Raw genomic sequence first — 16,989 nt, 5'->3', positions numbered from 1 at the left:
TTAACAGGGATGTAAACAAATTTGTGAACAACATTTGAAAGAAATAAGCTTTTTGTGAATATGTACAATTTCTGGGATCGTTTATTTTAGCTCATGAAATATGGGACCAACACTTTACATGTTGTGTTTATATTTTTGTTCAGTGTATTTCATTTCTGTTCCCTTCCATTGATACTCTGTAATATATATGGTCGATGTTCCTGTCCGTTGATGTTGTGTCATTGTCTGATGAATGTTAATGTCCCCGCATATGGATGAGGTCAGATAACTGATTGGAGGGCTGTGATTGGTTGAGCCAGTAGGACACAATAGAGCCTCTTCCTTTGTGGTGTCCAGGTGCAGACACTTCAAGGCATGAAGAGAGATGGGGGCTCTGTCCTCTTCTACACACAACACTGCAACAAACACACCGGATCACCCACAGAAGAACAAACAGTCCAGAAAGGAGTTACTCTCCTCCAGCCTGTTTTAAAACACCCACTGGTCACTAAAGACAAGATATCATAGAACTATAGAGGAGTCACTCTCCTCCAGCCTGTTTAAAAAAATACATTACCACCCAGTACAATGATTGTGCTTTATTTTATCTTTATTTTATTTTAAAGACTTTAAATGCCCACATAATTTTCTTGGAATAAAACAGAAAAAAACTAGGCCATATATACTGTAAACATTCACATATTATTTGATTAAAAAGGTATCCCTTAGTTAGTAAACTTACCGCAAAAGAGCACAGTTGATTATGAACAGAAAAAATTTAACTGTATAGCAGTGGCTCTCCAAACCCTAACCATTGGATTTTGAGGTTGATCTATGGTCAATTCATCAGCTCGTCCCAAATGGCACCCTATTCCCAATAGTGCACTACTTTTGACCAGGGCCTATAGGGCTCAGGTCAAAGGTGGTGCCCTATATAGGGGCAAGAGTGCCATTCGGACACGTAATTTCCCAACCCTCCTGGGGAAACACCAGGCTACACGTATTAGTTCTAGCCCTGCCCTATTTGACACCTAGGTCAGCTGGCCAAGGGCTTGGCGGTGAGGTAATCAGGTGTGTTAGTATAGGGCTGGAACAAAGATGTGGAATGTCTGGTCTCCCAAGAAGAAGGTTGAGACGCTGTTGTAGGACAATTAGAAGTACTGTACCACCATGAAGCATGTTGGCAGACCGAGGACTGCACACGGCTACCTCCCGATTCTTCACCCTTCTCCCAAAGGATGCACTTGCACACTCCACATCGTGGATGTAAAGGCTAGAGGGAGTTTCCACCATTGTGAAATCCATGACCGTTTGTTCCATGACTGTTTGTTCCATGACCGTTTGCACCTGTGCACTTCAGAAGAAGGGTAGAGAATCAGGACACAGTCAACCTGTCCTTCCTTGCCTCATAAAGGTCTAGCTCATCAAAGAGATTCAACCTGTCCTCCCTTGCCTCATAAAGGTCTAGCTCATCAAAGAGATTCAACCTGTCCTCCCTTGCCTCATAAAGGTCTAGCTCATCAAAGAGATTCAACCTGTCCTTCTCTGATTCATTAAGTCATGTGATTCCTTATCCCTCCATTCATGATGATAGATGAACCTAACCTAAGCACTAGTGTTTTTCCTTCCCCATTCATGATGATAGATGAACCTAACCTGAGAACTAGTGTTTTTCCTTCCCCGTCCTTCATGATAGAAGATGAACCTAACCTGAGCACTAGTGTAAGATCCAAAGCTAGGGCCTATCAAGCCTTTAGCTCTGTGGACTAATGTGGTCTTGAGGCACTCAAGTGACTCTGGTTCGATACCCGGTTTGTTTGGTCACGTCTAGAATGAATAAACACAAACCTCATGCAGTCCTTCAGCCAATTAGAAGGACAGGTCTCCACAGCACCCTATTCCCTATATAGTGCACTACTTTAGATCAGGGACCATTAACACCCTATTCCCTATATAGTGCACTACTTTAGATCAGGGCAGATTAGCACCCTATTCTCTACAGTACACTAGGGTGCCATTCCAGATGCAGACGTGGTGAACACTATTGGCTGGTGGAGAGATGACGTCACAACAGGATCTGATGTCAAAGCACTTCCCCAGAGAGAGAGGATCTTGTCTTTCAGTGTCTGTGATGCACCAACATATTAAACTAGAAAATAAAACAGAATAATGTCATTATTAAACACTTGGCTAGTTCAATTTAAGTTAGAGAACTGGATTTCTAAATAATAATAATAACACTGTTTATTTGGTAGGTTTGGTGTCACTTTTAGGCTGGTGACCCTGGTCTGCTGCTGGGCTGCGTCTGGCAGTCCCTTTTGATTAGAAACTCATCTGGCTTTTGAGACGCAGCGCTAAGTGTGAGATATACTGTAAGGGACGGTTTCCTGGTACACAGATTAAGCCTAGTCCTGTGTCAAACAACAATCTCATTTGACAATCTTCATTGAAAGTGTTTTTTTCACCCAGGAATAGGCTTAATCTCTGTTCGGAAAACTGGCCACAACTGTGGAGCCGTTGCAGTGTCACCCCGCTATTCTACTGGCCATCAGGAGAAACTATTACTAACAGAGATCATTATCTATCCCTAACTGGACTACTGTTAACAGATCATTATCTATCCCTAACTGGACTACTGTTAACAGATCATTATCTATCCCTAACTGGACTACAGTTAACAGATCATTATCTAGCCCTAACTGGACTACTGTTAACAGATCATTATCTAGCCCTAACTGGACTACTGTTAACAGATCATTATCTAGCCCTAACTGGACTACTGTTAACAGATCATTATCTATCCCTAACTGGACTACTGTTAACAGATAATTATCTATCCCTAACTGGACTACTGTTAACAGATCATTATCTAGCCCTAACTGGACTACTGTTAACAGATCATTATCTATCCCTAACTGGACTACTGTTAACAGATCATTATCTATCCCTAACTGGACTACTGTTAACAGATCATTATCTAGCCCTAACTGGACTACTGTTAACAGATCATTATCTAGCCCTAACTGGACTACTGTTAACAGATCATTATCTATCCCTAACTGGACTACTGTTAACAGATCATTATCTAGCCCTAACTGGACTACTGTTAACAGATCATTATCTAGCCCTAACTGGACTACTGTTAACAGATCATTATCTATCCCTAACTGGACTACTGTTAACAGATCATTATCTAGCCCTAACTGGACTACTGTTAACAGATCATTATCTAGCCCTAACTGGACTCCTGTTAACAGATCATTATCTATCCCTAACTGGACTACTGTTAACAGATCATTATCTAGCCCTAACTGGACTACTGTTAACAGATCATTATCTAGCCCTAACTGGACAACTGTTAACAGATCATTATCTATCCCTAACTGGACTACTGTTAACAGATCATTATCTAGCCCTAACTGGACTACTGTTAACAGATCATTATCTAGCCCTAACTGGACTACTGTTAACAGATCATTATCTAGCCCTAACTGGACTACTGTTAACAGATCATTATCTATCCCTAACTGGACTACTGTTAACAGATCATTATCTAGCCCTAACTGGACTACTGTTAACAGATCATTATCTATCCCTAACTGGACTACTGTTAACAGATCATTATCTAGCCCTAACTGGACTACTGTTAACAGATCATTATCTAGCCCTAACTGGACTACTGTTAACAGATCATTATCTATCCCTAACTGGACTACTGTTAACAGATCATTATCTAGCCCTAACTGGACTACTGTTAACAGATCATTATCTATCCCTAACTGGACTACTGTTAACAGATCATTATCTAGCCCTAACTGGACTCCTGTTAACAGATCATTATCTAGCCCTAACTGGACTACTGTTAACAGACCATTATCTAGCCCTAACTGGACTACTGTTAACAGATCATTATCTAGCCCTAACTGGACTACTGTTAACAGATCATTATCTAGCCCTAACTGGACTACTGTTAACAGATCATTATCTAGCCCTAACTGGACTACTGTTAACAGATCATTATCTAGCCCTAACTGGACTACTGTTAACAGATCATTATCTAGCCCTAACTGGACTCCTGTTAACAGATCATTATCTAGCCCTAACTGGACTACTGTTAACAGATCATTATCTAGCCCTAACTGGACTCCTGTTAACAGATCATTATCTAGCCCTAACTGGACTACTGTTAACAGATCATTATCTAGCCCTAACTGGACTACTGTTAACAGATCATTATCTAGCCCTAACTGGACTACTACACCAGCTCTGATGCTCGTCGAATGTGGTATGGCTTGCAAACTATTACGGATTACAAAGGGAAGCCCAGCCGTGAGCTGCCGAGTGATGCGTGCCTACCAGACGAGCTAAATGACTTATATGCGCGTTTTGAGGCAAGTAACACTTAATCATGCATGAGAGCACCGGCTGTTCAGGACAACTGTGTGATCACACTCTCCGTATTCGATGTGCGTAAGACCTTTTCAACAGGTCAACATTCACAAGGCCGCAGGGCCAGACAGATTACCAGGACTTGTACTCAGAGCATGGGCTGACCAACTGGCAAGTGTCTTCACTGATATTTTCAACCTCTCCCTGTCTTTAATACCATTAAGGTAACCTGCCTAAATGACTCCCGACCCGTAGCACTCACATCTGTAGCCATGAAGTGCTTTGAAAGGCTGGTCATGGCTCACATCAACATTATCACCCCAGAAACCAGCAGCATACCACCCTGCATCCCACTGCTGGCTTGCTTCTGAAGCTAAGCAGGGTTGGTCCTGGACAGTCCCTGGATGAGAGACCAGATACTGCTGGAAGTGGTGTTGGAGGGCCAGTGCTGTTCATTGACTACAGCTCAGCGTTCAACACCATAGTGCTCACTAAGCTAAGGACCCTGGGACTAAACGCCTCCCTCTGCAACTGCATCCTGGACTTCCTGACGGGCCGCCCCCAGGTGGTGAGGATTGGCAACAACATATCCACCACGCTGATCTTCAACACAGGTTCAGTCCCCTCCTGTACTCCCATTTCAGCCACGACTGCGTGGCCAAGCACAACTCCAACACCCTTAAGTTTGCTGACGATACAACGGTGGTAGGCCTGATCACCCACAATGATGAGAAAGCCTATAGGGAGGAGGCCAAAGACCTGGCAGTGTGGTGCCAGGACAACAACCTCAACTTCACCAAGACAAAGGAGCTGATCGTGGACTACGGGAAACTGAGCACACCCCCATTCACATCAACAGGGCTGTAGTGGAGCGGGTCGAGAGCTTCAATTTGCTCGGTGTCCACATCACTAAAGATCTATCCTGGACCACACACACCAACACAGTCGTGAAGACGGCACGACAATGCCTCTTCCCCCTCAGGAGGCTGAAAAGATTTGGCATTAGACTTCAGATCCTCAAAAAGCTTTACAGCTGCACCATTGAGAGCATCTTGACTGGCTGTATCACCGCTTGGTATGGCAACTGCTTGGTATCCGACCGCAAAGCGCTACAGAGGGTAATGCGTATGGCCCAGTACATCACTGGGGCCAAACTCCCTGCCATCAAGGGCCTCTATACCAGGTGGTGTCAGAGGAAGGCCCTACAAATTGTCAAACACTACAGCTACATAGACTGTTCTCTCTGCTGCCGCATGGCAAGCGCTACTGATGCACCAAGTCTGGAACCAACAGGACCCTGAGAACAGCTTCTACCCCCAAGCTAAACAAGACTGTTCTTTCTCCTAATGCACAGCAAGTGGTACCAATGCACCAAGTCTGGAACCAACAGGACCCTGAACAGCTTCTACCTTCAAGCTAAACAAGACTGTTCTTTCTCCTAATGCACAGCAAGCGGTACCAGTGCACCAAGTCTGGAACCAACAGGACTCTGAACAGCTTCTACCTTCAAGCCATAAGATTGTTATTCCGGGTAGCTATTAGTTAACTATTTAACTATCTGCATTGACCCTTTTTGCAAAAACTTTTTTTTAATCATCACATACGCTGCTGCTACTGTTTATTATCTATCCTGTAGCCTAGTCACTTTATCCCTACCTATATGTACATATCTACCTCGACTACCTCGTACCCCTGCACACTGACTCGGTACTGGTACCCCGTGTATATAGCCTAGTTACCATTACTCATTGACTTGGTACTGGTACCCTGTGTATATAGCCTAGTTATCATTACTCATTGTGTATTTATTATTACTTTTATTATTGTATGTTATTACTTTTCTATAATTATTCTATTTTCTCTCTCTGCATTGTTGGGAAGGGCCCATAAGTAAGCATTTCATTGTTAGTCTACACCTGTTTACGAAGCATGTGACGAATAGAATTTGATTTGATTATTCCCATAGATTATAATGTAGTAGTGCTCTATGTAGGGGATAGGGAGCCATTTTGGAGGAAATAAATGTATAACGTAGACTTGACTTGGGTAAAGTCCCAAACTGCACCCTATTGCCTATATAGTTCACTACTTTAGACCAGGGCCCATTAAGTAGTGCACTATATAGTGAATAGGGTGTCAAATGGGACACTTACTTGATTCTCATATGCAGTTTACCCACAATTCCCTTTTGTCTATTTACAAACGCATAAATATATACACTATTGCCCACAAGTAGGCGTCATTTGTCCGTCCAAACAATTATACAAAAAATAAACAATCATAACACACAATAAAATAACTTGTACACAAATAAAATGTAGATACTTTTTTTCTAAAACAAACCTTACATGAATATTAATGTTCCTTTGGAGTGTGTTGATCTGGAGCAGTAATGGTGGTGTGGAGTAGAGCCCTGGGGGGAATGGAGCCTTAAGGGAGTAGAGCCGCTGTGGAGTGGAACCCTCAGGACAGTAGAGCCCTAGGTGGAGTAGAACCCTCAGGACAGTAGAACCCTAGGTGGAGTAGAACCCTCGGGACAGTAGAACCCTAGGTGGAGTAGAACCCTCAGGACAGTAGAGCCCTAGGTGGAGTAGAACCCTCAGGACAGTAGAGCCCTAGGTGGATTAGAACCCTCAGGACAGTAGAACCCTAGGTGGAGTAGAACCATCAGGACAGTAGAACCCTAGATGGAGTAGAACCCTCAGGACAGTAGAGCCCTAGGTGGAGTAGAACCCTCGGGACAGTAGAACCCTAGGTGGAGTAGAACCCTCAGGACAGTAGAGCCCTAGGTGGAGTAGAACCCTCGGGACAGTAGAGCCCTAGGGGGAATAGAGCCCTTGGGGAGTAGAGCCCTCGGGAGAGTAGAGCCCTCACACTCAGAGGAGATGAGCCCAGTAGAATAGAGCCTTCAGAATAGTAGAGCCCTAGGCGAGTAGACTTCTCGGACAATAGAACCCTGAGTGTCTTTAGTCAGGTGACGCCGCTGTAGCGCGGAGCCAGGTCCTGGGGGCGGGGCAAGGTCAGGTCAGAGGCCCGCTTCACATCCTCTACACTCCTGGAGAGCTACTGGGGGTACAGGCTGTTATAGCTCTCCAGGAGGAAGGTTGGCCACCCCTTCTCTACACTAACATTCAAACCAAATGAAAATGAGAAAAGAGAAACGATCCCAGGTTTGTTGTCACCTAAGACTCTAGGACACAGAGTATTGACTTAGGACTCGGAGACCTACTCTGAGAGTGCTGAGTTAGGACTCAGGGGCCTGCTCTAAGTGTGCTGAGTTAGGACTCAGGGGCCTGCTCTGAGAGTGCTGAGTTAGGACTCAGGGGCCTGCTCTGAGAGTGATGAGTTAGGACTCAGGGGCCTGCTCTGAGAGGGAGTTGAGCAGGTTCTTGTAGGCAGGGGAGTTCATGTATCGGGGGTAGGAGTCTCTTTGCATCAGCGTGTAGATCTGCACCTGAGCATCAACGAAGGTCTGGGACGACGGCTCCAACATGTTCTTGTTGATCACCTCCCGAACACGTGAGTCCAGACTCACCTGGGGAAACACAGCATGGAGAGACTAGATACCGTCATTTCCGGACTATTAAGCCGCACCCACTGAATTAAAAAAAAGTTTTATTTTGAACATAAATAAGCCGCACATGTCTATAAGCCGCAGGTGGCTACCGGTACATTGAAACAAATGAACTTTACACAGGCTTTAACGAAACACGGCTTGTAACAAAAATAAATAGGCTTTAACGAAACACAGCTTGTAACAAAAATAAATAGGCTTTAACGAAACACGGCTTGTAACAAAAATAAATAGGCTTTAACGAAACACGGCTTTTAACAAAAAATAAAAAATAAGCAGTAAGCTTTAGTTGTCTTTTTGCACTGAGTCAATTCCTCACGCTGCTGTTTCCAACGTCTTATCATCGACTCATTAACTCCCGTGCAGCAGTTCTATTTCCTTTTCCAACAGCCAGATCAATCGCCTTCAACTTGAAAGCTGCATCATATGCATTTCTCCGTGTCTTTGCCATGATGAGGGTGACAAAATGACTACCGTAATCAGAATGATGGGAAGTTTTAGAGCGCTTGATTTAATCTAAACAGTAAACAAAAAAGTTGTTTGACCTTAACCCGTTCGGCAATTTCATTGGTCTAATGAAAGCTTCATGCCGCCAAAAAACTGAGCACGTCACAGAATGTGTTTTTTTGGAAGAAAAAAAATTGAACGCGGGAAAAATCCATATATTAGCCGCATCATTGTTTAAGCCGCGAGGTTCAAAGCGTAGGAAAAAAATGTGGCTTATAGTGCGGAATTTACGGTACATATAATATCACATGAAGAAGGAGGAGGAGAAGTCTTACTCACCTCTTTGGGTGAGAGGATGGAGATGTAGTCCTCGTAGATGACCCGTGCCTTCTCCTCAATGGAGGTCTTGTTGGTTTCCTTGGTGAACTCCTCACAAGCCAGCCAGAACAACATGTTCTCCTCACTAAACTCCGTACACAGGAACAACCTAAACGCCACTCGGCCAGCAGCGCACGACATCAGTCGGTCAAACGACTGGGCCCAGGAACGGACCTCCTCCAGAGTGGGAGGGGGGCTGCAAAGAACACATACCAATCAGAGAACAACAGCGGGCACAAGACAGCGCCAGACGTACAGGGGCCGACCCAGCTTCACCAACACCAGGTATGGTACTAACACACTGGACTTACAGGGGCCGACCCAGCTTCATTAACACCAGGTATGGCACTAACACAGTGGACTTACAGGGGCCGACCCAGCTTCATTAACACCAGGTATGGCACTAACACAGTGGACTTACAGGGGCTGACCCAGCTTCACCAACACCAGGTATGGCACTAACACACTGGACTTACAGGGGCCGACCCAGCTTCACCAACACCAGGTATGGTACTAACACACTGGACTTACAGGGGCCGACCCAGCTTCACCAACACCAGGTATGGTACTAACACACTGGACTTACAGGGGCCGACCCAGCTTCACCAACACCAGGTATGGCACTAACACACTGCTAACCATTCAGCCCTTGATCAGATATCCAATGTACTAACGCAGGGCTACAAACTTGGCCTGGAGGTGAGTAACTCAACAGAACTCATCTTTCACATTCTCTCCACAGGAATACTGCTGTGACTAACCTGTCCTCGCAGTCGGCCGTCCCCTCAGCCTTGAGGTCGTAGGACGCCCGCCGGTTCCTCTCCTCACGCTCCTCGTTCCTACAGGAGAGAACGGTGGGCAACAGGACAGAGATCAGACTAGTAGTCAGGAGGTTATACATGTCTTCACTGACCTTATCAACCTCATAATGATCCACATCAAGTCAACTGTGTAGATGCTGTGTGATGATGTACAGTAGGGTGCTGTACTATAGGGTGCTGTACTATAGGGTGCTGTACTGTAGGGTGCTGTACTGTAGGGTGCTGTACTGTAGGGTGCTGTACTGTAGGGTGCTGTACTGTAGGGTGCTGTACTATAGGGTGCTGTACTATAGGGTGCTGTACTATAGGGTGCTGTACTGTAGGGTGCTGTACTGTAGGGTGCTGTACTGTAGGGTGCTGTACTGTAGGGTGCTGTACTATAGGGTGCTGTACTGTAGGGTGCTGTACTGTAGGGTGCTGTGTGATGTAGGGTGATGTTCTGTAGGGTGCTGTACTACAGGGTGCTGTACTATAGGGTGCTGTACTGTAGGGTGCTGTACTGTAGGGTGCTGTGTGATGTAGGGTGCTGTATAGATGAAGGGTGATGTAATGTAGGGTGCTGTGTGATGTAGGGTGCTGTGTGATGAAGGGTGCTGTTTTGATGAAGGGTGCTGTGTGATGTAGGGTGATGTTCTGTAGGGTGCTGTATAGATGAAGGGTGATGTAATGTAGGGTGCTGTGTGATGTAGGGTGCTGTGTGATGAAGGGTGCTGTGTGATGTAGGGTGCTGTGTGATGAAGGGTGCTGTTTTGATGAAGGGTGCTGTGTGATGAAGGGTGCTGTTTTGATGTAGGGTGCTGTGTGATGTAGGGTGCTGTGTGATGAAGGGTGCTGTGTGATGTAGGGTGCTGTTTTGATGAAGGGTGCTGTGTGATGTAGGGTGCTGTGTGATGTAGGGTGCTGTGTGATGTAGGGTGCTGTGTGATGAAGGGTGCTGTGTGATGTAGGGTGCTGTGTGATGAAGGGTGCTGTGTGATGTAGGATGATGTGTGATGTAGGGTGCTGTGTGATGTAGGGTGCTGTGTGATGTAGGGTGCTGTGTGATGTAGGGTGCTGTGTGATGAAGGGTGCTGTGTGATGAAGGGTGCTGTGTGGAGCCATGCTGGGTGTGTGATACACTACTAGAAGTGCATGACACGGTGCGTCCCAAATGGCACCCTATTCCCCATAGGATTTTAATCAAAAGTAGTGCACTATAAAGGGAATAGGGTGCTATTTGGGATGAATCCATACAGTTCGTACCAGGAACAGCTACAGCAGCAGCACCAGCAGAAACAACAGGCGTTGTTTCCTCTCTGGTTCGCCTGGTTCTGGTTCGCCTGGTTCTGGTTCCCCTGGTTCTGGTTCCCCTGGTTCTGGCCCTGGTTCTGGCTCTGGTTAGGGTCCTGCTGGGTCGGTGCCGTGCCAACCGCCATCGACTCCTGCTGCACCGACATCTGCCGCTTTCGCATCTCCATACGCTCTGATCCCATTGGCTGGAGGGACACAGAGATACAGAGGGTTAGATCCCATGGGCTGGAGGGACACAGAGATACAGAGGGTTAGATCCCATGGCCTGGAGGGACACAGAGATACAGAGGGTTAGATCCCATGGGCTGGAGGGACACAGATACAGAGGGTTAGATCCCATGGCCTGGAGGGACACAGAGATACAGAGGGTTAGATCCCATGGCCTGGAGGGACACAGAGATACAGAGGGTTAGATCCCATGGCCTGGAGGGACACACATGGTTAGATCCCGTTGTCTGGAGGGACAGAGACAGAGAGTGTTAGATACCATTGGCTGGAGGACAAAGAGACAGAGAGGGTTAGATCCCATTGGCTAGAGGGACACACAGAGCAGTGGGACAGACAGACAGACAGGGCTGATCCCATGGGGCTAAGGACAGACAGACAGACAGACAGACAGACAGACAGACAGACAGACAGACAGACAGACAGACAGACAGACAGACAGACAGACAGACAGACAGACAGACAGACAGACAGACAGACAGACAGACAGACAGACAGACAGACAGACAGACAGACAGACAGACAGACAGACAGACAGGGCTGATTCCATGGGGCTAAGGACAGACAGACAGAGGAGGAACACTGCTGCATAATATTGTAATAACAGTCATCTGATGACATGCAAATGAGCTAAGACTAGGTTTACATTATACAGTATTAATCTTTAAAACAGCATCAGTAATACTACAACCAATCTGGCCCTGCAATATGTGTAACACAAAGCTAGAGCTCCATCAGTGCTCTACTGTATGGTCCTGATAATGTCGCTAAAACATCTAAGGACAGTTCCTTGGACTTCATGGTATAGTTTCTGCTATGACATGCTGTGTTGGGATCCTAGAGTGGACTCCAAAAGTATTGGGACAGTGAGACGTGATGTTTTGGCTCTGTAATCCAGCACTTTGGATTTGAAATGATACAATGACTATGAGGACAAAGGGCAGACTGTCAACTATAATATTGAGGATATTTTCATCCATATTGGGTGAACCGTTTCAAAATTACAGAATCTTTTGTTCGAATTGGCTCCATTTTACGGGACCAAAAGTATTGGGACAAATTCACTTATGTCTATTAATAAAGTAGTAAAACGTTATTTGGTCCCATATTCATATGTAACCGATGTGAAATGGCTAGTTAGTTAGCGGTGGTGCGCGCTAATAGCGTTTCAATCGGTGACGTCACTCGCTCTGAGACTTGAAGTAGGGTTTCCCCTTGCGTTGCAAGGGCCGTGGCTTTTGTGGCGCGATGGGTAACGATGCTTCGGTGGGTGTCAGTTGTTGATGTGTGCAAGGGTCCCTGGTTCGAGCCCGGGTTGGGGCGAAGAGAGGGACGGAACCTACACTGTTACATTGATGCTGTTGACCCGGATCATTGGTTGCTGCAGAGAAGGAGGAGGTCAAAGGGTGGGTGAGTGTAACCGATGTGAAATGGCTAGTTAGTTAGCGGTGGTGCGCGCTAATAGCGTTTCAATCGGTGACGTCACTCGCTCTGAGACTTGAAGTAGGGTTTCCCCTTGCGTTGCAAGGGCCGCGGCTTTTGTGGCGCGATGGGTTACGATGCTTCGTGGGGTGTCAGTTGTTGATGTGTGCAAGGGTGGTTCGAGCCCGGGTTGGGGCGAAGAGAGGGACGGAACCTACACTGTTACACATAGCAAAGGGTGACTACGTCAAGCTCGTCACTCTATGCATTTGTTGGATGTATTTGCTGTTTGTATTGGTTGTGTTTGAGATTATTTTGTGCCCAATAGAAATGAATGGGAAATACACTGAACTAAAATATAAACGCAACATGCAAAATGTTCCATACACACAAACATTATTTCTCTCAAATGTTGGGCACAAATTTGTTTACATCCCTGTTAGTGAGCATTTCTCCTTGACCAAGATAATCCATCCACCTGACAGGTGTGGCATATCAAGAAACTGATTAAACAGCATGATTATTACAGAGGTGCACCTTGTGCTGAGGACAATAAAAGGCCATTAAATTGTGCCACAGATGTCTCAAGTTTCGATGGATCGTGCAAGTGGCATGCTGACTGCATGAATGTCCACCAGAGCTGTTGCCAGAGACTTAAATGATAATTTCTCTGCCACAAGCCGCCTCAATGTCGTTTTTTTAAACGTGGCAGTACTTCCAACCAACCTCACAACTGCAGACCATGTGTATGACGTTGTGTGGAACAGCAGTTTTCTGATGTCAGCGTTGTGAACAGAGTGCCCCATCGTGGCGGTGGGGTTATGTTATGGGCAGGCATAAGCTACAGACAACGAACCCAACTGCATTTTATCGATGGCAATTTGAATGCACAAAAATACAGTGAGAAGATCCTGAGGCCCATTGTGAAATCCATAGATTGTTTTATTTAACCTTGATTTCACTTGGCATGTCAGTTACGAACAATTTCTTATTTACAATGACGGCCTACCCCAGCCAAACCCTCCCCTAACCTGGACGACGCCCTATGGGACTCCCGATCACGGTCGGTTGTGATACAGCCTGGGATCAAACCAGGGTCTGTAGTGACACCTATAGCACTGAGATGCAGGGCCTTAGACCGCTGCGCCACCGGGAGCTAAACTACAACCTAATGAAGGAATTTATATCAATTGACTGATTTCCTCATTTGAACTGTAAAATCAATGAAATTGTTGCATGTTGCATATTATATTTTAGTTCAGTATAATATATTGTAATTTTGGAGTCACCTTTATTGTAAATAAGAGTATAATGTTTCTAAACACTTCAATGTACATTAATGTGGATGCTACCATGGTTACGGATAATACATTAATCCTGAATAATGATGAGTGAGGAAGTTACAGATGCACAAATATCATATCCCCAAGACATGCTAACCTCTCACCATTACAATAACAGGGGAGGTTAGCATTTTATATCATACCCCCAAGACATGCTAACCTCTCACCATTACAATAACAGGGGAGGTTAGCATTTTATATCATACCCCTAAGACATGCTAACCTCTCACCATTACTATACCAGGGGAGGTTAGCATTTTATATCATACCCCCAAGACATGCTAACCTCTCACCATTACAATAACAGGGGAGGTTAGCATTTTATATCATACCCCCAAGACATGCTAACCTCTCACCATTACAACAACAGGGGAGGTTAGCATTTTATATCATACCCCCAAGACATGCTAACCTCTCACCATTACTATACCAGGGGAGGTTAGCATTTTATATCATACCACCAAGACATGCTAACCTCTCACCATTACAATAACGGGGGAGGTTAGCATTTTATATCATACCCCCAAGACATGCTAACCTCTCACCATTACAATAACAGGGGAGGTTAGCATTTTATATCATACCACCAAGACATGCTAACCTCTCACCATTACTATACCAGGGGAGGTTAGCATTTTATATCATACCTCCAAGACATGCTAACCTCTCACCATTACTATACCAGGGGAGGTTAGCATTTTATATCATACCCCCAAGACATGCTAACCTCTCACCATTACTATACCAGGGGAGGTTAGCATTTTATATCATACCACCAAGACATGCTAACCTCTCACCATTACAATAACAGGGGAGGATTAATGTATTATACGTTATCATGGTATTCACATTAATGTAGAAGTGTATAGAAACGTTTCTATTCTTATTTACAATAAAAGTGACTCCAAAATGATGCAATACATTATTTACCATTCATTTCTATTGGTCACAAAATAATCTAAACAACTAAAACAAACAGCAAATGCATCCAACAAATTTGTAGTCACAAGCTTGATGTAGTCATTGTGTGCTAGGAATATGGGACCAAATACTCAACTTGAGTCATTGTATCATTTCAAAGTGCTGGAGTACTGAGCCAAAACAACTAAACATGTGTCCTTGTCTCAAGCTCACTGTATATAGACAGGTGTGTTTCTTTCTAAATCATGTATCTAAATCATGTACCTCCAATCACGTTTTAGTGATGTCTCAAGGACGATCAAAGAAAATTGGACGCACCGGAGTTCAATTTAGAGTGTCATAGCAAAGGGGTGTGAATACATATTAGATATTTCTGTATTTCATTTTCAATACATTTGCTAAAATTTCTAAATACATGTTTTCACTTTGTCATTATGGGGTATTGTGTATAGATGGGTGAGAGAAAACAAATGTTTAACCCTTTCATGCGTTAGTTCCATTATCTCAAACGGTGGCCTCAGCGTGAGTTAGAACGTTCTCTCCATTCCAGAATGTGATTGTTATGCAACAGTCCCATTTCATCCGCAGCCTGTTTTTATTTATAGGCTGTTTTCAATTTGTCAATTTCAAATTATTTTCAAACAAGTTTTTTATTTTCTAAGAACAGTTTACATTGAGGTGTGTTCCGCCTCATTCATTCAGGGCCTGTTTGGCCCTGTCCGGGGGTATCATCGGATGGGGCCACAGTGTCTTCTGATCCCTCCTGTCTCAGCCTCCAGTATTTATGCTGCAGTAGTTTATGTGTCGGGGGGCTAGGGTCAGTCTGTTACATCTGGAGTATTCTCTTGTCTTATCCAGTGTCCTGTGTGAATGTAAATATGCTCTCTCTAATTCTCTCTTTCTTTCTTTCTTTCTTTCTTTCTTTCTCTCCTTCTCTCGGAGGACCTGAGCCCTAGGACTACCTGGCATGATGACTCCTTGCTGTCCCCAGTCCACCTGGCCATGCTGCTGCTCCAGTTTCAACTGTTCTGCCTGCGGCTACGGAACCCTGACCTGTTCACCGGACGTGCTTGTTGCACCCTCGACAATTACTATGATTATTATTATTTGACCATGCTGGTCATTTACGAACATTTTAACATCTTGACCATGTTCTGTTATAATATCCACCCGGCACAGCCAGAAGAGGACTGGCCACCCCTCATAGCCTGGTTCCTCTCTAGGTTTCTTCCTAGGTTTTTGGCCTTTCTCAGGAGTTTTTCCTAGGGAGTTTTTCCCAGCCACCGTGCTTCTTTCACATGCATTGCTTGCTGTTTGGGGTTTTAGGCTGGGTTTCTGTACAGCACTTTGAGATTTCAGCTGATGTACGAAGGGCTATATAAATAAATTTGATTTGATTTGATTTGATTTGATTCACATTAAAATGTTCATTTTTACTTTTGCGGACCAACTCATTTTTAAAAAATTTCTGACCCGGACAAAATTCCACAAACACTTCCCAATTGTTTGTGCAGTTCAAGTCTGCAGACATTTTCTCATCTCCTGTCCTGTACACACGTGTTCACATTTTCCCTTTGTTGCCTGCATCGCAGTCATAGTTGTTTTCGTTACAAATAATAACTTTGGTTTCTATCAAAGTAAGTGCCTTATTACATTATAATAGTTTCTGCATGTCGTGTTATGTCGTTTCTACTGTAGCATAATATTTTTGTGTATATTCCTTATAATCGCGGACACGCGAGGTAACATTACTCATTTCATAACCTTTATGGTGTTATACTCAATGCTTAGATAGCTAGCTACAATGCTAATTGCGTCAGAGAAGTATTAGCATGTGTTGTATTTTGAAGCTACCCTGGCCTTACGACTCCCAAGTGGAGCAGCTTTCTAAGGCACAGCGACTCAGTGCTAGAGACGTCACTACAGACACCCATGTTCAAATCCAGATATATATAACCGTGGACACCCGAGGTAACGTTACTCATTTCATAACCTTTATGGTGTTATATTCTATTGTGCTTATGTAGCTAGTTACATTCTTCTATTAGCTCTGGAAAACAATGCAAGTCAGAAGTATTGGCTTGTTGTATTTTGAAGCTACCCTGGAAAAATTGAAAAATATCTTCTTATACCACTTGGTCGTTTTCTGAGTGCATTCCACAAAGCTGTTTATCATGTCCGCCTTATCCACTGCCCCCAT

At 44.6% G+C, this 16,989-nt stretch overlaps 2 protein-coding genes across 4 annotated transcripts in view; both read right to left on the bottom strand.

Annotated features, from left to right (window-relative positions):
• Window positions 1–581: 581 nt before the first annotated feature.
• rgs20 (regulator of G protein signaling 20) overlaps window positions 582–16,989 on the bottom strand; it is a 47,056-nt gene continuing 30,648 nt past the window's right edge. For all 3 annotated transcript variants that reach the window (XM_029706144.1, XM_029706142.1, XM_029706143.1), the window contains exons 2-6: window positions 10,831–11,063; window positions 9,529–9,606; window positions 8,729–8,963; window positions 6,717–7,903; window positions 582–1,333 (exon numbers count right to left, since the gene is read on the bottom strand). In XM_029706144.1, coding sequence (XP_029562004.1) covers window positions 7,715–7,903; window positions 8,729–8,963; window positions 9,529–9,606; window positions 10,831–11,060 — 732 coding nt within the window. In that variant the 5' untranslated portion in view covers window positions 11,061–11,063 and the 3' untranslated portion in view covers window positions 582–1,333; window positions 6,717–7,714. The remainder of the gene's footprint in view (window positions 1,334–6,716; window positions 7,904–8,728; window positions 8,964–9,528; window positions 9,607–10,830; window positions 11,064–16,989) is intronic.
• Window positions 1,327–4,681, bottom strand: LOC115156493 (uncharacterized). The gene is made up of 3 exons (XM_029703914.1): window positions 4,674–4,681; window positions 1,515–4,278; window positions 1,327–1,466 (listed from the first exon to the last, which is right to left on the bottom strand). The coding sequence occupies exons 1-2, from the start codon at window positions 4,679–4,681 to the stop codon at window positions 2,544–2,546; spliced, it is 1,743 nt and encodes a 580-aa protein (XP_029559774.1). The 3' UTR covers window positions 1,327–1,466; window positions 1,515–2,543.

The sequence above is a fragment of the Salmo trutta genome, chromosome 21 (genome assembly GCF_901001165.1).
Source record: "Salmo trutta chromosome 21, fSalTru1.1, whole genome shotgun sequence".
Taxonomy (NCBI): Eukaryota; Metazoa; Chordata; class Actinopteri; order Salmoniformes; family Salmonidae; genus Salmo; species Salmo trutta.
Note: the sequence above shows the minus strand (reverse complement) of the source record. Positions and strands in the feature narration are given on the sequence as shown.